Source organism: Xiphophorus hellerii, chromosome 9 (genome assembly GCF_003331165.1).
Source record: "Xiphophorus hellerii strain 12219 chromosome 9, Xiphophorus_hellerii-4.1, whole genome shotgun sequence".
Classification (NCBI taxonomy): domain Eukaryota; kingdom Metazoa; phylum Chordata; class Actinopteri; order Cyprinodontiformes; family Poeciliidae; genus Xiphophorus; species Xiphophorus hellerii.
The window spans coordinates 2,701,576-2,727,154 of NC_045680.1; the positions used below are offsets into that span (position 1 = coordinate 2,701,576).

The 25,579-nt window shown below is 36.7% G+C and overlaps 1 protein-coding gene across 4 annotated transcripts in view; it reads left to right on the forward strand.

The window, feature by feature from the left end:
* Positions 1-25,579, forward strand: part of lrp8 (low density lipoprotein receptor-related protein 8, apolipoprotein e receptor) — a 163,779-nt gene that overhangs the window by 123,289 nt on the left and 14,911 nt on the right. For all 4 annotated transcript variants that reach the window (XM_032571753.1, XM_032571754.1, XM_032571755.1 and 1 more), the window contains exons 10-16: positions 3,905-4,076; positions 8,396-8,620; positions 9,768-9,886; positions 10,912-11,051; positions 15,851-15,992; positions 18,556-18,708; positions 21,481-21,852. In XM_032571753.1, the coding sequence (XP_032427644.1) occupies positions 3,905-4,076; positions 8,396-8,620; positions 9,768-9,886; positions 10,912-11,051; positions 15,851-15,992; positions 18,556-18,708; positions 21,481-21,852 (1,323 nt within the window). The remainder of the gene's footprint in view (positions 1-3,904; positions 4,077-8,395; positions 8,621-9,767; positions 9,887-10,911; positions 11,052-15,850; positions 15,993-18,555; positions 18,709-21,480; positions 21,853-25,579) is intronic.

Here is a 25,579-nt window from a genome sequence, read left to right on the forward strand (position 1 = left end):
ATATTGGTACATTTTTACTTATGACCGTGCTAAAACATCTCTTTTAGCATGGCCGGCTTCAGTCAGGTAGACATGAACAATGCATGAATGAATAAGCAGTCTAGCAATTTTATGCTTCTGTATGGCAAATTCTACTCTATGCGTATTATATTAGACCAAGAAAACATGCTTATTGGTAAGTTCTAGTATATGATGATGTGAAAAATGGCTGTTCATGTTACACACTTGACCACTCTGTTATATGTTGTAAGTTGGTTTGTTGGTTAACCCATTGCTGTAAAACTATTTTGGTACTGAGGATCTCTACCAGCTTTGGTCAATTCATGATTGCTGCAAGAAAGTTGCAAAATTTTTTCAACACTTCTACCTAACAAACTTGTTTTATTTTACTAAAGATGTGTTTTGTACAGTCATACCTCAAGAAGAATGAAAGGAACTCAGAATCTGCATATTTCTGATCAGTACCTTTGAAAAGACTTACACAGCAAATTAACTTTTCAACATGAAATGAGGGAGAAAGCATGTTATTGGTAATTATCGTCTTAGGTTAAGTCATTATAGGGAAAGCTGGTCTGGTAATGAGAGTGCTTAAAGCAGAAAACATATCCTCACTCTGAAGCTAAGTGGCATAAAAACCCCCATTGATTGCTCAGTGTCTCTCTGTGTGAATCTTTATTACTGTTAGGCAGAGCAAACAGCTCTTGTTAGAGTCAAAGCTCAATAGTGGCAGGCAGCAAAAAAAGCTGGATGGACAAATTATTTCCATGAATATTTCTGTGCCCAATAAACACTATGTTCCGAAGGAGACAAGAAGAGCGAGAGTCTAAAATATGACTGAATTATTGTTGATTGTTCTTCACGTTAATTCCTGTTCAAAGGAAAGCACAGAAGCGGGACAGTAAATACAGAAATGCCAGCGCCGTGAAGCTGAAGTAATGAGGATTTAATGAAGCTCCATTTGTCCGTCAAATCATTCCTATATGCTCGCCCTCAGAAATCAGCATATATATAGCATTTTGTTTCTTCAGACACTTACTTTAAAGAGACGGATCATAATTCGTACACAAATGAAAGTCCCTCGTGATGGAGCAGTATTACACACTGTGATTTGATATGATGTGGGCCAAGTTCCAGTAAGTTTGAATTTGGGATGCATAAATTCATTTTAAATAGTTCTTAAAATCCAAATAAATCTCCAACTCTGTGTGTGTTCTTTTATGCAAATCCCAACATGCAGTTTATGGCTCCCCAGATTAATTTCACAGTAACTGTTAGTCTAGCAATACTAATTAAAAGCAAAGTCTCAGGTCAGAGTCATTATGTGCTTTCTTCTCTAAGCTGGTATGTGTGTTTGGGAGCAATAATTTTGATACATAACAGCGCCCATTACGTCCCCTGAGCAAAGTTTTATTTCTCACTTATTGCATTCAGTGTTTTTCCATAAACTCTGAGTGTGCAGCCACTGAAAGACTCATCAACTTGGGTTAGACTGCGTGTGTGGGGGTGTGTGCGGGCGTGTGTGTGTTAACAAGACAATAAGAAAGGATGAAGAGAAGTAAACAGAAATATCTTGTTGGAATACCTGTTCAAAATTCATTAGTTATGAATGAGAAAAATACTGCAAGGTAAAAATCAGTTGCTTTGTGGATTTCTTTTATCCTTTAACAATCTGAGTATTCATACACAAGTAAGCGAAAGATTTTGAAGGCAAGGGAATGACATTACAAAAGCCTCACTAACAGCACAGTAAAAAAAAAACTGAACAGGTTGTTGCAACGTTGCAGAAACCAATCTGTAAACTGTCTGTGGACCAAACAAACCTACTTATTTTATCTTTTGTCTGTGGTGTACTGGGAGCGTTACCACAGCGCCAGGAGCAGCGTGAGCCACACTTGACAGTTTGAGAACACACTTTTCAAATTGGCTTTAAAGCTGTGGTCAGGTTATTCCCGTGGTGGCTCATGGGACCAAAGATACAGCCCGGTGTTGTCAAACGCATCTCACAATTTTTCATCGTTCTGTGGTTTTGAAGATAAGATTTTTTTATCTGCAAAATACTATGCATTGTTAATTCTGAAAACTTTTATATCGATAAGGTCCAAATGATGTTTCTGGACTTTCAAGATTTAACTGTAGCCATGTGATGTTTATATTTTCTGGTTTTAGAATCAAACACCTTGCAATAATTTATACACATGCAGAAATTGCATCTGTATATGCAGCTGTTTTGGTTGCCACATTGCACAGTTTTCTAAATGGATGACTTTTCTTCAAAAGCATAAAACCTTTTTTCAAATTATTATTTTATTACTTTTGGAGAGATGCCAATCTGCATAGTGGCGCAGTTGGTAGCACTGTTGCCTTGCATCAAGAAGGTCCTGGGTTTGATTCCCAGCCCGGGGTCTTTTTGCATGGAGTTTGCATGTTCTCCCTGTGCATGCATGGGTTCTCTCTGGGTACTCTGGCTTCCTCCCACAGTCCAAAAACAATACTGTTAGGTTAATTGGTCTATATATAAATTCTCCTGACTTGTGAGTGTGTGTGTGTGTGTGTGTGCATGGTTGTTTGTCCTGTTTGTCTCGATGTTGCCCTGCGACAGACTGGCGACCTGTCCAGGGTGTACCCCGCCTCTCGCCCGAAATGTCTCACTGAAGAAAGGTGCCCTAGTGGGGCACTACCCCACTAGGGACAAGGGTGTAAGAAAATGGATGGGTGGATGAGATGCCTGTCTAATGCTATCAGAAATTAAAGTTTATAGTTAAACAAAAGTTATTTGAAATCTAAATCTTCCAGGGATATGAATATAATTTTAATCTTGTGATTAAAATCATTATATGCCTTTTGGCATATAAAAATGCACCAAAGGACACACAGAAAAATATCACGTTTTCCTACATTTTCTTTCTCTCTTTCACTCAACTCATTGTACACTTTGTTTTCCCCTCTACCTACCAGATTGTTGATTTCTCTCTCAACTCATCCGACCTTCACTCTCCCAATTACATCCCCTTACTCCTCAAACCTCCATGAGAACACATTCATCCATCACTTTTACTTGTTCCTGTTCGTTTCTTCCTCCATGTCTATCTCTGTCTCTCTCTCAGCGGGTGAAATTGATGGTTACCAACCTACTAGTCAGAGGAAAATGATTGCATCCAAACAGTGGTAGAAATGTAATATGTTCTCCCTGCGAAGTAGCGCATGGTAAGCTTAGGAACAAAACTAAAGCGTGGCTCTGTGTGGATGTTTGTGCATGAGTGTGCCTGTTTTATAATTTTTTTAAAGGCTTTAAGTGGCACTTCTGCTTCTCTGGATAGGGGGAAGCTTGAAAAATAGATGTGTAAAATCAATGCGTTGGTAAATGAGGCTAGAAAGATGAGCCTAAAAATTAAGGATAAAAGAAAGTATATGATCTGTATTTTTATTGATAAAAGCTCTTTGTACATCTAGAATTGTATACAATCTCCCATATCTGCAAGTTTGGAAATCTACCCTTGGTAACTCATAAAATAATTTCCACATTTCTATCCACTAAACATGAGGTCCTTTTGTTATGCTCACTTTTAGTCTGCTGAAAAATGTGCCTTAGGGGAACTGGTGTACCAGCTAACAACTTGAATTATGTGGACCTGAAGAAAAGAGCCCAATAACACACTTGACACATGGCTGTACCAAAAATAAAATGATGTGTCATCTCTGTGCTGTTGGTGTACTTTAGTCTGAGGCCCATTTTGTCTCATTGCTTCATATAGCAGCAGGTCACCTGCAGTTAAGCCAAGCAACATAGCACAGCAATCAATTTTCTTCTTTACATGGGGGGAAATTTTATGGCACATGGGGAACTAGAAATATTTTATTTAATTAGTCCATTTGTGATAACATGAACCTCCTCCCTTCTTTTTAGGAAAGAGCCCTTGCCTGATGTTTACTAATCGTCACGAAATCCGTCGGATTGACCTGCTGAAGAGCGAATACACACAGGTGGTTCCCACTCTGAAGAATGCTGTGGCCCTGGATGTGGACGTCTCCACTAACAAGATGTTCTGGTGTGATCTGTATCATCGCAAAATATACAGGTACACACAAAAATGTGCACTCAGTCATTGTTGGTTTTAGATATGAGCCACATGGGTGGTTTCCCAGGGCATCATTAGCAGGGGAGTAAAAGGAGCAGATTATCTGACAGGGACTGTGCCTCCAAAAGAATATCCTGGATTTTGATTGGCTTCAGAAGGCATGACTGTATTGTCAGTGAATCACTGATTTTGTCCACTGGCAGTTAAGAAATTTGAAGGAATTCCATTTTTACAAACTGTGATCGTTTCTATTGATGGTTGTATCATGGAAGCAGCCATGAAGAGAATAAAATATGTAGCAGTGAAAGGAAGACATCATGGCCCAGCCAACCTGTTGCTAGTTGATAAATGTATGTTTAGGGCATCTTTGGTTACAACTGCTAAGAGTCTGAATAAGAGGAAGTTGAATTACAACACAAAAACAACATTTTTGTTTGGTGAAATTTGTTGAGTTTCCTTTTATTGTTGCATTTTGAAGACAAATTAATAATTAAAGTACACTTGGTTCTACTAGGCAACAGGAAATGGGGGCATGGAACAAGGTGCACATCTAAGGCACCATTGCACCTCTACTAGCTCTCTCTGCATACTTCACCGAGTCTGTCACATCCTGCCCCTTCATCTATCCGTCTTGTCTGTTTCAACCGGTCACACCTTCTGCTGGGAAGCTGACACACCTGGAGGGTTGTGTCATCTGCCTGATAGAGGAAGGTGGAGCTGTTTGTCCTTCCTCAAACACATGTGCACACCCCTTCCCACACAGCTACACATACTTTGTGTGCATAGTTGCTTTGTGTGCAGTTGTTAGTTGGTGTAAGTTTGATAGTTGGCAGGTATATGGAGGGGTCTTCTATCATCTCAGCTGAGCCATATGCTTCCCTTAATTTCACTGCCTCAATAATCACCATCATTACTCATCTGTATGCACACACACACATTCGCTCTCATCAGCTCAGTGATACACTAAAGGGCTTGTGACAGAGGAAGGACAAATTAACTCATTCTTTACAGCAGACTCTATTTTCAAAGCGGTAAATAAACTCATGCATCGTAGCTTCTCTGAAAGGGCTTCAGCTAATGAAGTTGTGCAGTTTAACTTGACCTTGTTCAAGCTTCTCTTTACGTCTACCTCATCCTTTCAAAACAAAATGTTTTGCAGCTTGCACTAGGAAGGTCCGAGCCTCATATTTAGCACCCAGTTTGCATTCTGAAGAAAGTTTCTTGTTATTATAATTAGTCTGCAGCCGTGTCAGAGAGGACTTTCTACTTTATGTTAGCTGTGTCGTAGTCCAAATGACTTTCTAGAAAACAATACTATTTTATGAGTTGTCATTTTTGCAGTTAAGGCATTTTAGAATTAGGTATTCTGCAGTCTTGAATCTGATTAAAGTATTTACAGTATTTGCATAAAATGAAAAAGAAAATAGAGTATGGGGAAATATTTATATTTCCTAACTTTATCCCCTATTCCATTGTCTAAGCATTCATCCATGTATACATCTGTCCATCTATGTTTATGTCCGGTCATCTGTTTGTCCTTCCTTTGGTATTTCCAGAGTGCATATTTTAAGCGTAAGAGTTTTTAAAATATTTGGTCTTGAAAAATTGATAGGAACCCTTTATTGATATAACTTCATCTGATACCACCTGTTCAGTCAGACAATTAAACACTTAATATAGCATAATGACTTAGCTAATTGGACTTTGCATCTGTTGAAAAAAAAAAAGACATGCTTAAATGGAATCTTAAAGAGAAGAAATAGGTTTCAACTATTTCATTTTGGCCAAACCCCGTTCTCAATCTCTGTCATTGATCATATTAGTTTCTGTTTTTTTCTTTTTTTTAACACATTATAAATGTAAATGTTTTGACAAGCATTTTCAAAAAATGTATACAAAGTTTCCTGTTACATGAGAATTATTTACTTCCGTTTGAACACAGCTGTTTTTGCTCCAGATGATTACAGTTGCAGTGTGTGCCCAGATTTATTTATGTGGTATTACGCTGAAATAATATGTAATTTGATGCGAGACTTTCAGCACAGAATATAGTGTGAAAGCATATATCAAGCAAACAATAAGAGAGTTGCATCAAAAAACAAATATGCAGTTTATCCAGCTTGCTGTGTATATTAACATAGGAATTAGCAGGTGAATAAATTTGGCTTCCAACCAATGGTTGAATGTGTTATGAAAATAAAAAGAAGAGAAGGCTTGAAGTATCCAAGCAGTGGAGAGCAGAATGAGAATAAGTCAGAAGAAATTGGATCCTTTCCCTTTTTATGCATTTTGTGAAATACTAAAAACATATTCATCCTCCGTTCTTACTTTTTTCTGTTTTATCTTAAGTTCCTATTTGAATTGTGATTCAGATAGGTTGACCAGTTATTTGATAATATTTTAATTATTCATTCACATTTTTTCATTTATTTCAATTTTTTTCTCATTTTCAAAAACTTTTCTTCAGTAAATTCCCTGTTACTTTTACAAGTAAGCTGCCGTCAATCTGTTCCATCCATTTTTTACACTTTCTTCATTCATGCATGGTCATATTTTGATAATCTTAAATAACTATTTAATTTGTTGACGTGACAAAGAAAACTAACACACATACTTTATGTATACATAGAGTTGTATTTACAAATAGTAAAAAAGTAAAATAAATTAAAAAATATCTAATTTAAACATTTATGCTAAAAATATGTAGATATTTTAACACTGTTTTCTTTTTGAAGTTTTTTTTAATTCCTTGAGAAGCATGTGCTGCTTCTCCCCATCACAGTGATGTGGTTTTCCAGACTTTTTCATGCTGATTAGCATTCTGTGGGTTAATGTCTTGTTAACTTCCCCCAGTAATAGAGATGTTGCAAACAATTGTATGGCCAATTAAAGATGCAATCTGCTCTGAGTTCTTAATTTATTGCTTGTTTATTCTGCTCTGCAGTTTGCAGTAACTATTTATGCGCTCACCCTGTTTCCATGCAGTGTAAAACTGAAATGTAAATGTCCAAATGGATATTTATTACACTTTTAGTGCCCCATAGTCTAAACCTAAGTTTCAAATCCAAGACAGTCCAGCACTGCATTAATACCTGTATTAATACCCAATGTTGCTCCAATTTAACCCCAGAGGAACGGACTCTGTTTGGATTTATGTTTGACATCCTGTAGCATAAAATAATAACAAAAAAAAAACTTCAGAATATCTGTCATAGTAATGTGAGATCAGCCTCTACCATCCCTACCACCATACACAAAAAATGAGTTGGCAAACTGTAATGCAGTCAATTACCTAGACAATCTGCTTCCAAATCCTAGTCTCATCCATCTCCGCCTGATCTTTCACTCCAATTATCCCACCAGCTTGCTCTTTTAGTTAAGATGCTCGTTCCACCCAAAAATCTCCTCCTGGAGCTCCTTTGGAAATGTTCCCATGCAGAAACTGAATTGGAGTGCAGTCTTTTACAGCTATTTCATAAGACTGGCTTACAATGAGCTGATAATGTGTTTATGTCTTACCATGTTTCCCTGGTGAAGAAATAAAGCAGGACAAAAGACTTTTTTTATATTTTCTACTAATAGATGGAGGCAAATCTAATCTTTCTGTTTGGAGAAGATCTCACACAGAGCTCCTCATATACACAAAAGTTTTCTAGGTTATGTTTTTTTGAAAAGTCACAGATATGCAGTATACTCTTAGGCATTGTATTTTTTGGCGTATGCTCTACCAGTATTGAACATCCAGAGAATAAAATATTTGTAATTTTTTTGTTGCAAAATATCTCAAGGTCAGTTAAAGTTAAAGCTTCCATAGACAGCAATTTTCAGGTTTTCCCACAAATTGTTGATTGGATTATTGCCTGGGCTTCGACTTGGCTGTTGTAATTCATGAATATGCAGTGATCTACGCTTTGGCTGTTTGTCTAGGGCTGTTGTCCTGCTGGAAGGTGAATATCTGTAACAACCATTAGTCTTTTTAAGCATCTAACAAGTTTTCTACATTGTATTTAGCTCCTTGCACCTTCCTATCAACTCGGACTTTCTCAGAACTGATCCACTGGCCTCTCTACTGTTTCGTGGGCTTCATAAGTGCTGTTGGTTCTCTAGTCTTTTAAAACAAACCTCTGAAGCCTTCACAGATTGTGCAGACTTTAAATTACACACAGGGTACACTGTTTTTAAGTCAAATTGGATTTTATTTAGGCATATCAAAGTATTGGGGGCTGAGTCTAAGGGGCATGAATACTTTTCCAAGGCTATTTATTCGCTGATGTTTACATTAGTCATGGTTTAATCAGTTGTTATCTTCTGTCCTACAGTGCATACATCAATAAGGCCAGTGACTCTTCGCAACAGGTGACGTTGGTCGACTCACTCCACTCACCGGAGGGCCTGGCTGTGGATTGGGTCCATAAAAATATCTACTGGACAGACTCTGGCAATAAGAGCATCTCTGTTGCAACGGGAGATGGCAGGAAGAGGAAAGTGCTAATAGCCACCGAGCTCAGTGAGCCACGGGCCATTGCAGTGGATCCTCACCAAGGGTGAGAGGAAAGTTTTATAGTTCAGCAAGTTTTGCACAGGAGTTAAGTGGAATGGCCTGAAGGAAAGAGCAAAAGACCAAAAGTTCTTAGTTTTGATCATTCTCTCCTGTATGAACACCAGTTCCATTGTGAAACTAAAAGAAACTTTCGTTTTCAAGTTGGCCTGAAACATTTTTCCACAGTTCTTTTTTTAAAACTGATCCTTACGGTGTATTGTGCAGTTTTATAATTTTCTGGAAAGAGACAATAAGAGTCTTTATCTTCCTTTTCTACCACTTTCACCTCGAGCTCCCAAAAGAAACATTTTCACAGCTTTCCAGATTTTGGCAAGGTTGGAAAAACATACAACTGAAGCCAGAATTTTACGTGTTGACACACTTAATTAAAATAGCCCAAACTTCAGTAAGTTCAATGGATTCAGCAAGCACAGTTTTAAAATTTAAAGCATAATTTTGATAAATGTTGGATGGATAAAACTAATACAAAGTGCATATAAAATTGGACAACTCCAAAGTCAAATGGCTACACGATTCAGAAGAACATAAAAAAATAATCAACACGCTGCTCTCTTTCTTCTATTTATTATTGAGAGAACTGAGAAGAACAAAGGGCGAAGAAAAAAGATGTGCCTTTCATCTAGAAAATGACTATACATGTCTTAAAATATCAGGGTTCTGTGAAGGAAAAGCAACTGAGACCATAATAAATCAGTTCAGATCTTTTTCCATTTTTAATGTTACATATAACCTGTATTATCCAACTAAACAAATCATTCGGTAGAAAAATTTATGATAATAGAAATCTCGATTAAAGTCCACCTGTTCTGTAGGAATTTCCATACAGTTCTCTGACATGTTGCATAGGATTAAAATAATTTCATTGTGCAAATGTACCAGTCAGGAGATGGGTACAAAAAATGCATAGCATAAATTATATAGTAGGGATAGTTGAGATGATAAAGAACCGTAATGACATTATTAAAATTGAGAGTTTTAAGTTTTCTTTATATGACTATAATGAAATCAAGAAGATAAGAGACGTTCCACTTTAATTTCACGGTGGTGTTCAACATTCAGATCAATCTTGCTTTGTTTGGTTCATTCCATTGTTTTGTTTTTATTTACCACAGCAATGTATCTTTTCACAGTTTTATGTACTGGTCAGACTGGGGAGATCAGGCCAAAATAGAGAAAGCTGGGATGAATGGAGTGGACCGTCAAGTTCTGGTGTCTGACCACATTGAATGGCCCAATGGAATCACTCTGGGTAAGAAAACATGTTCATTGATTCCCTTTAGAGGAATGGCAAGCAGCCCTGAAAACACAAAAACTACAATCTGCACACAGGGAAACAAGCATGTAGAGTTGAGATAGGTCTAGAGATAGTCCAATCCAAATAACTCCCAAAGTTATATCTCAGTCTTTATCTGTCTCTCATCAATCAAGCCGGTGAGTGGTCTCTGATTTAATAAGCTCGACACTCTGGGCTGTCAGTACCTGCCATCATCCTTTGCAACTCCCTTGGCAGCAAGAGCAAATTTTTCCACTCTGCCCTTGCCTGAGGAGAAATAAAAACGCACACACTCACCTCGATCAGTGGAATTGTGGTGTTGCTGGTACATTCATGAAAACAAATTATTTTTAGAAGAAGGCAAATGAGCAAGTCGACCCAGACTGCGTTACTCTCTTGGGGGGAATAAGTGAATTATTTCACCTTGGTCATTTATAGCAAGCAGAGGAAGTGACTGAGTCAGATGAAGGAGATTTTTCTTCTTAAGGTTTAGTAGTAAGAAAAAAAAAGTGTGTTTAGCGTTTCGCTTTCTCTGACAAGTTCTTCAGGCGTTTGACCCTTGCTTTTATCCAAAGGATATTTCAGATTTATATAGACTGCAAGCTGTCAAAATAACCTCAACATAAATGCCAACAGTAGAGCAACAGTGGCCTTCTGCTGTGTTTGGGATTGTTACTTGATGTAAGACTTCTAAATGTTCTTTTAAAGAAGGTCCAGCAGGACTAATGAATTTATTCAAGGTCATGTACCCGTCCTCCCCCAGCTGTGATATTACAGTCACATCTGTGTTTTCTCAGCGCTGGGTCTCGGCCGTCATGTCAGAGAAGATTGATGGTGTAGCTACTGGACCATTACATTTATATACCTCTCACCCTGCACCTTTCTCAGCTGACTGACCTTTTTCTCTCTCTTTCTCCATTCACTCCATGCTTCCCATTCCTTTTCTTCCTCTCCTATTTGGTTGTGTTCCCATTTTTTATCTCTTTTCTACACATTGTCAGATTTGTCCAACAGACGTCTCTACTGGGTGGACTCCAAGCTGCACCTGCTGTCGAGCGTGGATCTGAACGGAGACAACCGCAAAGTGCTGCTGTCCTCCCATCACCACCTTGGACATCCATTCGCCCTCACCGTGTTTGAGGTACAAGAAGAATTTAATTTTAGAGTGCACACAAACCAGTCAGTGGTAAATGAATGCATTAGTTTGGTTTCTTCTGCCATATATCTTTGCTTTTAAGTACTGCAGAAATTTTCTTTTATATACAAAAGCCTTCATATCTATTGGATCCCCTGGTATGCCGAAAGCGTTTGGTAAATAAATTTTTTATAGCAAAAAAGAGAATTGAGTAGATATATTTAGTAAAAATTATATATTAATACATATTTTTATATTTAATGTGTAAGAAGGTTTTGTATCTGTTGAACCATTTTGTTTTGATTTGGCTATCTAGACTACTGAAAAACCATTTCAAGTTTTTTTGGGAAAGGAATCAGATTTCTCTCTCGTTCTTTGAAAGAGTCTGTGATTCTTTGCACTCTAGAAAGATTCCTAGAGAGAATCAAGCCTACAGCTTTACAGATATTACAGATCTTCACCTGTGGATAACAGCTGGCAGGAGATGCCTTTCCTTATATTCTTCCTTTTTTATACATCAGGTCAACCTAGAGTGTTTGATAATGAAAAGCTCAATCTGTATCTCATCAGACCAAAGCATATAGTTGGAGTTCAAATCTGCACAGTGTTTAGAGAACATCACACATGTGTGAAGTTGGATCAGAAAAGGTGTCTTCCTGACGAGCGTTACAAAAAACCCCCCCCCAAAAAAACATTTAGTTTGTATCTTGCAGTTGTGGAGATTTGGTAAACCTTGGTAAAGTCTTGACTGCTTGTCTAACAATGAGGGACGTTTTTGCTTCCTTTAGCATTCTACTGCACAGTGACGAGATAAACTTTGAATTTTAAAGAATAGTTAATCTCTGTTCCCTACATGGTAGAGTGAAAAGTATTGATTTTATCCCTCAATAATTGAACAGGGTAACAATGTAAGATGTAGAAAAAGTGTAGGGTCATTTGATGACCTTACATCAAATGACCTTAATAGTTCATATGATGAACTGTTGGGTGACTTCCATTTACTCAAGAAACTGAAAAGTTTTATGCGAATGAAACTGGAATATGCTCAAAAGAAATTTGGTAATTCATTCCATGGTGAATTCAGAGTCACAATGATGTTCAGCAGTAAAAGAAACTAATAGTGAATCTATTGTGGTGGACATGAGTGACATTGATTTCATTCAGAGTAGATGGGTGAGAAGCAGAACAGCCCAAAGACAGAAGTGTGAGGATGAAAGTACAGAAAGAAAGAGACAAAATGTTGTAAGTCAGAAGTGTTTTCTCCATTCTTCTCTGTGCTGCACAGGCTGTGATGAGTAGAAGCTGAGGAAAAAGGAGGACATCCATCATGTCTGGCTGAGAGGATGTGTCTGAATACTGTGTGTGGGCGTGTGTGTGAGGAGAACTTATGTTTCAGATTGCAGTGAAAGTTCACTGTCTGAGATTAATAGCCCTCAGTTGTTCTGCTCTGTGTTCTGTATGGGTTATGATACAGAACAAATTAAAAATCCTTTAGCCATAGAGAAGGTTGTTCTGCTCCTAATAACTTTACTTTGGGACATTTGTTTCTTTTAAAGTGGTCCGGAACAAGCTGTGAACCAAAACACTGAATAGACTTGTTTCATCAATTTTGTTTATTCAAGGTAAAGAAATTTCTGCGTAAACAAGATATTTAGAGTGTTCATAAAGTTGGGAGACATGGAAGACTATCAGCAGACTGTTGGACATACACCATATTGGAGTGTATTGGGTTGGCTCTATGAGCAGTGCAGTGAGGAAAATCATGTTGCTTGTTTTCTGAGAAATTAGCTTATGTTTCACAATTCACATTTCATAATTTGCTATTGTGAACTCTTAATTGTCCGTTTTTAACGTCTGTAATCTTACCTCAACTGTTTAAAAAAATGATCTTAGAATTGATTTGAAATTCTGAACTCATAACAAGAAAAAAATACAAAAGTTAGGTCTGTCACAATGATCTAACTTTAGCCAAAAACAAATGTTCATGTGGAATTTGACTTGCTAAATTCATGACATTAGGGTCAAAAATCTTTATTGACATTCAAATGGTATTTTGAATTGCGCTCATTTAATCAGTTGCTTGTTTAATAAAATAAACTGTGGCATTTAAAAGCAGGTGAATAAAATCTGCAAACATTAAAAGATTTCCTGAAACGTATTATGAAAAATACTGCTTTTGTTGGGGTTATTTTGCTAATCACAAGTGAATTATTACATAGCATTAGTTGCAAATACGTTTAACATTTTTATAATTGTGACAAATTAACTAAAGCATTTAAGTTCACATAAAGCATTAATGCAGTATCTCCTTTTTTAGATGTGAGCATGAATGTTAGTTTTGAGCCATACAGGTAATGCTAAACCTTTATTATGCTGGCTTATGAACAAACATTAAAAGGGAAAAACAAAGCTTTTCTAAGAAAGTCTTGATACACCATCCCAAAGCACAGAGAAAGACGCACCAACACACACATAACGTCTCAGTCAGTGTCCACCCCCTGCCCTCACACCGAGTCCTGAGGAAACACAGATTGTAAAAGCTTACTGTGAGTAATGTTGTCTATTCTTCTTCCTCCAGTGTTATTGCATTACTTTCCCCCCATTTCTGTTATGCTAGTGGGTATAGAAGAAGGAAAGAATGAAATGGGTTATTGAAATAAAGAGATACTGAAAATTGATATGTTAGGGAAGACGGAGCATGTGGCCACAGCTTTAGACAGGAAGAAAATTAGGATTTTAAACAGGCTTTATCAGTGCACACTTAACAGCGGCCAGCTAATGTGTACTGCAATCCTTAGCTTTAACTTCCATTTAATGAGTTGCTAGAATTGTTGCTGGATGTAAGAAACTAACAGGAAAGGAGAGTTTCCTGTGCCCCCACCTGTTTCTGTGCAATGCTGGGTAAATAAGTCTTTTTCACTTTTCTATTGCTTGAAGACAGACATGTTTGCCTGTTGGGAAATGCTATTTAAAAAAGTAAACTTCAGGTTTTAAAGGACCACAGAGCCCAACTAAGTAATCTGCTAATGTTTATATGAGTGATTATATAGACCTGCAGAATAAAAGGTACAATCTCTGCTCAAGAAGCTCCTAATAGTCTTTCTGCATGTAGTGAATGTTTTGTGTTTTTCTATCTAATATCTAATAAGATTAAATAAATATTTCTGATAACATTATTATAATTGATATTTACAGTTAAAACATGAATTGTATTGCAACAAGGGTAAGTCTTAGTTGACTATTAGTGCACTCTATCTTTCTTTTTGTGTCAAATTGTTTTTTTCTAAGACTGAAAAATCATCAAAGTCCGTTTTCCACCCTGCTCTTTTATAATTCATGTCCGTTAAGATGTGTTTTCGTACCACTAAGAGCCGGGCCTTTGACTGATGTGATGCAACATTTGCCTGTGCACACCAGGGTATAAGTTCAGCAAATGAAAGATTCACCTTGATCATACAATAAAGAATCACGCTCCTCAGGTTTACATTGCTACTTGAAGTTCTCAAGGTCAGAAAAATGACATTTGAAAAGACTGATGGCAGACAATCTGATAAAAAGAAAGAATGGTTGAGACTGACAGTTTGTGAAAGGCATCCACAGAGAGAGCGATGAAGGGAGATATGGAATAAAATATCTAAGAATGGTTATATCACCACTGCTGATATTTATCTTTCATTGTTTCAGCATTACTGTCATAAGAGTAAAGGTTATCTCAATCTAGCTGCAGAAGATTGAGCCATGCAGAGTTTGCAGAAAGATGGAAAAGGGAATTCTGGAGAAAGGTTAAGCCCGCTGGTAATCCAGCACAAACAGAAAGAAAAGAAAACTGCTGTGCTTGAAACACAAACCAGGATATACTTTGACACACCTCACAAATCTTTGATGAATCCCTGCTGCTCGTCTCTTCAGCCACCATAAAAGAAATTGATCATTTATTTGTATAGCGTTTTGTCTTTGTCTCACTTTTACCTTTAAAACTTTAGTTTTTGTGATTTTTATTTAACATTGTTCTTGATCTGTTCCTACAAAAACAAAGAAAGAATCTGTCTGCAGGTTTATCCTTTCTATATGTCCACATTGGACTTTCACTAAAATATGTCTCGACTAAACATTGCTTGCTTTTTATCCACCGAACATAGAAATACAGTCTTTGCAAAAACATTCAGGAGCTGTGATCATTTTTTCATGTAACCAATCACAATTTTCAGTGTATTTTGTTGGAAGTTCACCTGGCAGACCAATGCAAAGAGGATACAATTCTTAATTGGAAAAGAATCAAGAGTTTCTAGAGACTGATCTACATGTCTGTACATGAAAGTATTTTCAAAATATAGAAGGGAGGATCAGATATGAAAAAAGTAAAAACCTAACAATTTAATAACTGATGAGCAGGGATCTAATATTCTACTCTGACCTTTATAAACCAAGATAACTATTTCACACTTTCAAACAATATTATTTTAACATAAGATGAAAAAAATGGTTTGTTTATGTGCAGATGAGTCTTATAAATGAGTTGTTCTGGTTAATACTTTCTTTTTCTTGCATTATATTAAAATGTTTCAAGAAACAAAATTTTTATTACGTAAATGACAATCATCAAAATGAACAGTAATAAAAAAAGTAAAATGTATTACTTTCTGACTAATGTCTATTTAAAATTGGAGCTCCACATTTTTGCTTGAATGACTAAAGAAAATAAACATTTTAATGATATTTTAACTGCATTACTATGTAGCTAGTATGGTTTTTAGTATTAGTACAACATTTTGTCGTTTACAACAGAGTCATCTCTTTTAACACAGGATCGTGTCTACTGGACGGACTTGGAGGATGAAGCCATTTACAGCGCAAACCGGCTGACGGGTCACGATGTGGCTAAAGTAGCAGAAGATCTTAACAACCCGCTGGACCTTGTTGTGTTTCATGAACAGAGGCAGCCCAAAGGTAAACCAAAAAGAAACAATCCAAGTATACTCTAAATTTGATATGAACATGTAAAAGAAAGAGTTCATATGGCACGATCAGTTGAAAAAGTGAAGCTAATGATGACTTGTGTGTGCTTGGTCAAATGACAAAATACTGTTTGATCTCAGCACAATTTGAATTGTAAATAACCTGTATTATAGATTAGACAATTAACTCTTTTAAAGAAGGAACAAAAGACTTAGAATGTCAAATGATTTGTTAACATTTCATACAACAAAAGTCTTTTTGTGTGCATGTGTTTGAACACCGCGGGTTTGCCAACAGTTTGTTAGTGAGTCTGTTTTTATGTTTTGTTTTTACTCCTCATTAAGCCCTCAAAGCGGTGTGCGTGTGCCAATTGGGAACAAACTGCATTCTTTCATTAATAAATCAAAAGACATCCCAGAATTGAACATGCTAGCTTTCCAAATGCCAACAGAAACAACATATAAAGCAAAACTAAGGTTGGATGAAGAGATATTAAATGAACTCTGGCTGCCCTGGAAGACCCGATCAGTAATCTTTTCTTTAAAATGTTACCCGACTGAAGCAACATCTCATTTCTTATATAATTGTAACTCTAAGCAGTCAGTAACCACTGCTGGAGTCCTGCTGTTTCAAATACCATTCTCATTCAGAAAATGGCGTTTCTCTTGAAGGTCTCTGTAAATTACTGAAATGCAGCTGGAACATTTTATTATAGTGAGTTTTATTTACTAGAAGCATCTTCATTCTGAAGCATCTACATTCTGAAGATGCTTCAGAATCTGAAGATGCTTCAGAATCTGAAGATGCTTCAGAATCTGAAGATTCTGATGCACATAAGTTGGTTGAAACAGACCTTTTGATAACTGCTTTATTTTATTTTCTTTTGTCTTCTTTTGTCAATTTCAACCCATTTCAATGTGACTTAAATTTACTGTTAAGTGGGAAAATCAATTTTTAATAAGATGGAAGGCAGTATAGAAAAATGCAGAATTCTTTGTAGTAATGGCATCACTGGTAGTAATCTATAAAAGTTTTTAAACATTTTAGCTTTAATAACAGAAGACCAATCTGACACGGAAGTCTTGTGTTCTTTTGTTTTGCATCTTTATTCATGCACCCCACGGTGTGCACAGGCAAGATAAAAGGCTTGTTTGTGAGACTTTCACTTGTTTCCAACTTTAACATTTTACTCTTCCCATGGATATGGACAAGTTTAGATATTTTTTTATGTCATTCTGACTTCTACAGATCAACAGATTGACTACACATTAATAGCATGCTCTCTAGTCTTCCCCATGTTTAAGAGAACCCTAACCCAAGGGAAACAGGAGTGTTACTTAAAAGTTTGTTGACACTGATCTAAAAAGCCAAGTGTGCACTAAAATTGATTTGATTTATTTAATTTGTATTATGAGGGTCACTAAATGTTGCATGAGTAACTTTGTCAAAAAAAAATTAATTAATTCTTATTTTGGGGAATTTTTTTCTAATAAAAGCTTTTTACACATGTTATATCAACTTCTTTCTGAAAGATTCTGTAAATTAAGCATAAATGTGGTCCAACTTTTTTAGTGAGTGACACACATCCTACTTATTCTTAAGAAGTCCTAATGTAATAAGCAAGAAAATACATCAGAAGGTCGAAACAACCGCGACCTGACCTACTTCAGGCGCTTCACCACAACGGCAAGCAGATCAAAAAAAAAAAAATCCATGAGTCTGCATTTAGGGCTAAGAGAGTTCATTTAAATATTTTATCTATGTGTAGAATACTTAAAAAGACAGTCTTTGCACCTTTCCATATACGTGAGCACTTTCATAGTGCTCTGCCAAAGTAACATGAATATTTGAACTTTTTCCCATTTTACTTTACTGCCACAAACTTCACTACAATGTGTTAGAAAGGCCCTCTCGAAGTCAACACCAAAATGTAATTGAGAAACTGTGGTAAGACTGGCATATAACAAAGCTAAGATTGAGTTATTTTGCAAAAAATAGGTGGAAAAAAAACAAACGTTAGACGTTCAAGGCTGGTAGAGCCATACATGGAGAAAAAAACTGCAGCTGTATGATTGCAGCAAAACAGATTTTACAAATTGTTGACTCTATAGACCAAGAATATGAATGTTGTTCAGGGTTTTCAGATTTTATTTTTAAAATGAAAAGAAAACAATAATTTTACCTCATCTTCACAATTATGCACTGTGTTACTCTGTCATGTGAAATGCTCATAATGTTTGGGTTCCTTAAATTTATGGCTCCAACATGTAGAAATCTGAAAAAGTTCAGGCAGTATCAATAGTTTAAAATTTATTTGCTCTGAATTTGTTTTTAAAATGTGTTTTTACCTCAATACTTTTGTCAAAGTTGTGTACATATTCCTACATTATTTGTAAATATGTTAAAACTTTGAAATGTTTACATATTTCAAAACTCTTGGGATAAAACTGTGACTTCAGACCTCCCACCAAGTTACGCAAAATACAATTATTTTGAAGGTTTTAATTTATTTATCATAGCTTTTGATCCATCTTTTTTTTGCTCGTCTCCTCAGCCCCTGACACTTGCAACATGGGCAGTCTACCAAACGGCGGCTGTGAGTATCTCTGTCTAAAGGCTCCTCAGATCACAGATCATTCTCCAAAGTACACCTGCGCCTGTCCTGATGGTATGGAGCTCGGACCAGACATGAGGCGCTGCGCTGTAGGTATGTCACCTCGAACTGATAAATCACACTATCCAGGGTCCCTCCTAATGGAAGGAACTGTGCAAGATAATGTCACTGGAGATCTGCACTACTGTAATTACAGTCACGTCATGATGGAGTGTCTGCTCCAATATTAAGCTGGTAATGGAGTTTCCCCTTCCCCACCATGCTCGCTTTAGAGTTAAGTTTTCTATAAGTAAATGCTCATCTTTTGGCTTTGTATTTAAGAGTTTCCTTATTGCAATGATAACAGGAAATACTTGCAAAGCTGTTTAAGATTGAAGGAAATAGCAGCCGGTTGTCCAGTAACAAAATCCTAATGAGACCCACTATGCTTTAATGTCGGCTCTAAGCAATGAAATGCATGCAAGTAATTGTGTTGACTGTGATGAACTTAAAAATCGGACTCCTCCAAAGAATAGCAGACTATGTCGGTAAATGGGTCAGGGATTCTTCCTGCGTGTCTCCAACACACCTCCATTATTTCACTGACCCTATTTCACAGCTCACTTCGTCCACTGACTCGATAGAGCCGCAACATTTGTAGGGTTGTTATCCTTAATGGATCCGCTCTGTTTTCACAGATCACATTTTAGCAGGTGAGGCAGAGGGAGCTGACTCAGGGAAAAGGGAGAAAGAGATGATTATGATGTATGTGGGCCATCACTCACAGTTGCTCTGGGAGGGGAAGATGAGCACTGAGCACACACTCACAGGACTCTACAGATTTCTTTTTTTCAAATTCAAGTATTGCTGCTGGGCTCTCACTTATTATACAATAAAATTACATTTGCAGCACTTCACTCTTGCTTATTTCTGTGTGTGTCTTATTTCTAAAACAGTAAATATATCTAAAAACACAAACATAATGTCTTGACTCTGACAACATGCAAGAAATGTTATCAGATAAAGCGATTGTGACTACAAAAACAATGCAAATTTTGTCTCATGTTTTTTAATATATTTTAATTTGTAAATTGCTGGTTTTGTGATGCGAATATTAACCAGTTACAAAAGTTATCGTTCAAGTAAAAATAATAAGTTTAAAGCATAATATCCTTGGTGCTAAGATCTTTTAAATTAATTGGTCTCGGCCTGTTTTCCATTCCTGGTTCTCAACGCTCGCTACCCTTCATGTTTTAGGTGTTTTGCTGATGTAGCACATCTGATTTCAATTGATGGCTGACTAACAGGCTTTTGCTGAACTAGAATTATCTGAATCAGGTGTTTCAAAGCAGGAAAAAATCTATAACATGCAACGCAGCTTGCCTCAAACACCAGGGTTGGGAAGCACTGGTGGAAGTAACTGGAATACACACTTTCTCTGTAGCCTAAGTTTCTAATTTTTTCCATGAAACTCAGATATGTGAAAAAGATTCTAAATGTAAAAACATATGTAGCAGTGGACACAGTTAAAAAGAAAATGGACAAATGATTTAAAACAATATTTCAAGCTGTTTAAGAAGGCTAGAAAACACTGATAGACATCAAGCAGAGAAAACATCTCAGGAAATTACAGAAACTACTATCATCTTTGAGGAAGAAATTTGCTGATCAGAAAAACATCTTGATCAGCGATCATTGAAATGTTTGGCCAAATCTAATGGAAGAAAAACAACAGTGGAATTCAGACTATGTTTAACAGTGAAAGTAAGGTATTTCCACTTGCACAATGCAAAGAGAATTCCAGAGATTGGAACTGAACAGCTCTGTAGCCATAAGAAAACCATTTATTATCAGCAAGGCTAACCTGAGAAAAATCCTTGCATTTTTAAGGGAGAACAAATATTGGACTTTGGAGCAAAGAAAAAAAGCTAATATGGTCTGATGAGTCCAGATTTACCCTGGCAATAGTTGTTTAATTAATCAGCACCAGGAAAATCATATATATAGTTGGGCCATTCTTTAAAATGGGTCTTTTAAATGGACAATGTGCTGAGTAGAGAGCATCAATGGACACTGATAATCATTTATGAAGTTTGATAACATGTCTGTTTCTGTTACATTGTTTCTATATGGAAGAATGAGCAGAGATCCCAGCAAACTGTTGGGAAAACGTTGTATCCAAATATTTGAAAAGTCATGCAGTTGAAAAGACAATTCTACCAAATATTCTGAAAATATTTTTTTATCTCAAGAAGAAACAAAACGAAATATTTTTGGCATTTAGCAAGATGAAATATTTGTGTGTAACTTAACTAACCTAAAACAGAAAATGACACTGATTTAATTTTACAGAGGGAAAAAAGTTGTCCCATTTTTATACAGTCAAAGTAAATATCTGGTTTCAACTGTACGCAAATGTCACCATAAGTCACCTTATACATAACCTTTTGTGTTGGTGACACATATTTCCTGATTAAGCAACATCTTGTAACATGAAACTACCTCTATATATACTTATTTTTTTCATTGTTAGTTTCACTGTTTAGTACTCTTTCACCTGTTTGCACCCTTTTAATTTTTTGCTTTGAACAACTGAGGAATATTACTACAGCTAAATTATGGTGTTTTCTACATAAGTAAAAGAAAACTGCACCAAAGTTTCATTGTTACGGTGCAACTTACTGGATTTAAAATGTGAACATGTCAAACAGAATTAGCAGAAAATTGTGCATACTGATCACCTTTGTATCTTTTCAAATGTTCCCTGTTAAAAAATGCTACACCTAAAGTTTAGGGAGTTGAGATCTTGCTCCTAGTTTTCTCTTTTCTAAAGTAAAACAGATATATCAACATTGTTGTTTTTTTTTTTTTTCTTTTTATGTCCAGTGCGAATTAGGACAACCACCACAGTTGCCCCAACCACCACAAGTACAACGACAGCAACTACAACAACAGCCACGACAACTACAACTACCAGCCCCGCCACCAGCACTACCACCAGGACTCCCACCACAACAAGCACTACCACTTCTGCTGCCACCCCACCAAGGACCACAACCAGGCACCACATGACACCAAAGCCCCCTCAAACCTCCAGAAGCAGCAGGATTACCCAGCCACCTGTGACACAAGCCGCCACAAGTACAGAAGCTACCAGTTTGAGCAGCACCAGCCAGATGTCCACACAAACACCCTTACTGGACCCAGTGGCACCAGACAGCATTCAGAGAGAGACCAATGCTAACCTCTCCCACAGAGGTAGGTATAATGGTGTGCTGGGTTACGTTTGAAGTGAAAGCACAGTGTGTGTGCGAAGCCACACTATCATTACCTCCTGCCATTACACCAGCAGGAAGCTAAAAACCAATATTTCCATCAGCTGCCTCCTCTTTTCTGGCTCCCCTTCTCCTTCATCTCTCCTTCTGACCATCTGTCTATCCACTGTGTGACCTCTTCTTGTCCTCCTTCTCTCACTTATTCACAGCAAATCCCTCCCCAGTAAATTTGTCAGCCTTCTTATTTCTAGTCCCTGGTCACCAGTTTCTAACAGAGGTGTCAGAGCAAACAAACGATAGTTTGCCGAATTTTCTACAGCCACTACTCATCACTCTTCCTCACTTTGACAGCTTCTCTTCATCTATTCTTCCCTATCTCTACCCTTCGCTCTCTCTCTCTGCTTTTGTTTTTCACTCCCAAAGACTGGCAGCATTTTTCTTACAGACACCAGTCAGCCTTAACTTGATTAAGAAAACAGACTAGAACACTGTTGTTAATTTTTGCAAAGTATTCACATGATTTAATTTGAAGATGCCATCTTAAAAAATAAATGCACTGCTCACTAGCTATAATTTTTCATTTTTCAAAGACAGACTAGTATTTTTGTCAATGACCAAGATAAATCATTTGGACTTTTTCTTGGTACACCAATTAATTATAAGAAAATATAAACGTTTATCTCTTTTTTTGTTTACCTTTCAGTTTTTAGTTTACGCCAACACTTTCAGCTCAGATGAACATTATTTTGACTATTAAGCAAACATTATGAAAAAGCAATGTCAAATTTATGAAAAAAAAAATCCCTGACTTCAATTCTTTCAAAATGTTATGTAGTTAACAAGTGGTAAATTTGTTTTCCAGTGCCCTGCTATGTTTACATGTTTGTGGTCCAATTCATCAGTCCAGACTGGATGTATAGAGCAAATAAAGTGGAATTATGTAACATCATTATTAGATCAGTGTGCCAACATTTTTGTAGCCCTTATGTACATTTTGAAACAGTAGGACAATGCTACAAGTTAAAATGCTTATGCAATTGGAATTTTGTGACATTTCCAAACAAATTTATATCAGACTGCTTTAGATGGATGGAGTTATGCATGCTACAATATCACATGTGCAGAAAGGGAATACTAATTCCTTAGAATGCTGCAGAGTTCTATTTTAGTGCTGCACTATCTCATGCTATGCTTCTGTCTGAATTGATGAAGATTCATTGCCAGCCATCTGCTAAATCTTTAAGTTGCCTGTCACTGCAGGGGACTTGGTCGGTATACAGAAGGGTTAATTCTGTAAAACGCTGAAGATTTTCCACTTCTCAACTGAAATTACATGCAATATACTTGTGAAGGACTTGACATTTTACAAAATGAAATGTAGTTCTTCATGTTTAACCCTACCTAAAAACAAATTCTCAATTTGTTAACGTATGTTGAAATACAAGAAACAATATGACAGAGTTCCCTTCTCTTGATTTTATAGTAATCCACAGGCTGAAATTTAAAAAATGGCATTTATGTTGTACTGTAAACCTGGCGGAGTGTTTTCTATACAGTGTTGTCTTAATATGTTTGGAAGTGGAGAGTTAGTTAAGGTTGCTGCCATTTGTTTCTGATCTGCAATTTGCCTACTAGATATCACAAAATCTTCCTTCTGCTCTTTGAAATAGTAAGGATGATAATAATAAAGTTGCTTAATGTCAAATAGAAAAATACATTCCTTTCACAGATAAGCAGAGCACATATCACACTGAACTTATTTAATATTATGTGCTTTCAAGTCTAATGCTCTGTTTTTAGTTTTTCATCCATTTTAGTTTTTTTTTACTTATGATTTAAGTTAAAAATGGGTCCACTTTTAGAACCCTGACAAGTTCATCAATGTCACTTTTCTCTCTCTGATTCAAGTACAAAAACTGTAGCTTTCAGCTGTGGTCAAGGAGAAACAGATTTTGGCTATGCCTGAAAAGAGGTTGAGCACTTGGGAAACGCACACTAAAAATAAGGTCATGAGCACTTTGAATGCAATAACAGCTGTCTGTGGACTTTAGCCAAAGGATAAAACAGAGCGGGTACAAGGACAACAATAGCATTTAGTGAAGTCTGCATTGTGTGAAATCTTGAATACTTGATTTTACTGTAAGGTTTATTTATATACTGTATTATTAACAAAATGGTATAAACAGAGACATTCTGAACTTAGTATTAGATTTCACTGAAAATACTGATTGGACTAGAATGATAGAAAGTAATGAAAATAAAATGGAAATGGAAGGGGCGTTAAAGAGACCACAGATAATTTATACTACGGTAAGTGAGACTAGAAAAATGTGACACTGTTACAGAGATAAGAATTGATGGGATGGAAACAAAGTAAGAGTGGAGTGATTTTCTAGGAACTTGAAAGTAAGCCAGCTGCATCACTTTTGGGGCCTTGGTATTCCAGAGCTCCCAAGATGCAAGACGCTGTTTGTCTCCAAGTCTCTGAAGCTGTCAGTTCTCTCGCTGCACCACAAATGCTAATCACAAGAGACAAACATTTAAAAAATGGGGCATGAACAAGATGTGTCTGCAAATCCATGAGCCATGAGTTATAATTTTCAACTCGGTGAGCACTGTCAAGTTTGCCAGCATCAGCTGCTGTACATGTGTGGCACTGGGGCAGACATCATCAGGTGTGGAACAGATGGTAAACTAACAAATAATAAAAGCAGGTTACTAAAGCCCACAACATGTTCAGTCTCATAGATTATTACCTTTTTCTTTAATAGTCTAGAACGTATTTATTTAACCAGCTTTGTCATCATAATAGAAATTAGTTTTTGCTTGTTGTGTTCAGTCTTATCCTTACGAAATCTCATAGTAAGGCTTATTTTATACAGTCTGAATGTCTGTTGATTGTTTTCCCCCAAAATTCTTTGAAGTCTGTCTTTAAACACATTTTGAATAAAACAACACAGACATACAGTATTTTCATACGTGGACATATTTCTAGGAAATGCTTTTGAATTTCAGTGTTTCTGAAATTAAAAAATCCTTCTAGCAATTATAGTTTTCATGAAAGTGAAGCATTTCTCACTGTCTCCTATTGCCTTTGCTCTCCAGGACTTCCTCTTTTATAACAGCTTCTTTAATAAGATTCTATTAATCCGCCTTTTAGAGTTTTAGAAACCCTTTGGACGTCAGTCATACTTTCAGAAAAGCTTAAATCATAACCGCTGACTCAGGACTCGCTGGGTTTGGTGTACCGTCTAGAGTGGTGTATGTATGTGTGTGCATGTGTCGGTGGGTTTTTTTCTCCCTATGATTACATTCATACAAAATAATGTGTCTTTCTTCAGTCACATACCATCTGTGCCTTCTTAGCTATGCACAGAACTTCACAGCCTCTTTCTACAAGGAGCCAATCGGTATGTAGAGCCAGCGCTTGTGATCTCCTCTGCTAATCTCCCTCACTTGACTTTACTCTAGCCATCTGATCACACTTTGGCAAATCGTGAGCCTGCTGCTAATAGACAGATTGAGAAAGGGGTTAGTACCAAAGCTCAGTACCAACCTGTTGGGGTAAGAACGTAAAGCAAGTGGAGATTCAAAAGCATTTTTAGTATTAGACAGGGGCTAGTTACCTGTATTAAAGTCTAACAAAGTTTTATGAAGTCACAGTTTGTAAACTGCTATTTTTATGTTCCTACATGGTATAGTTCCTAGAC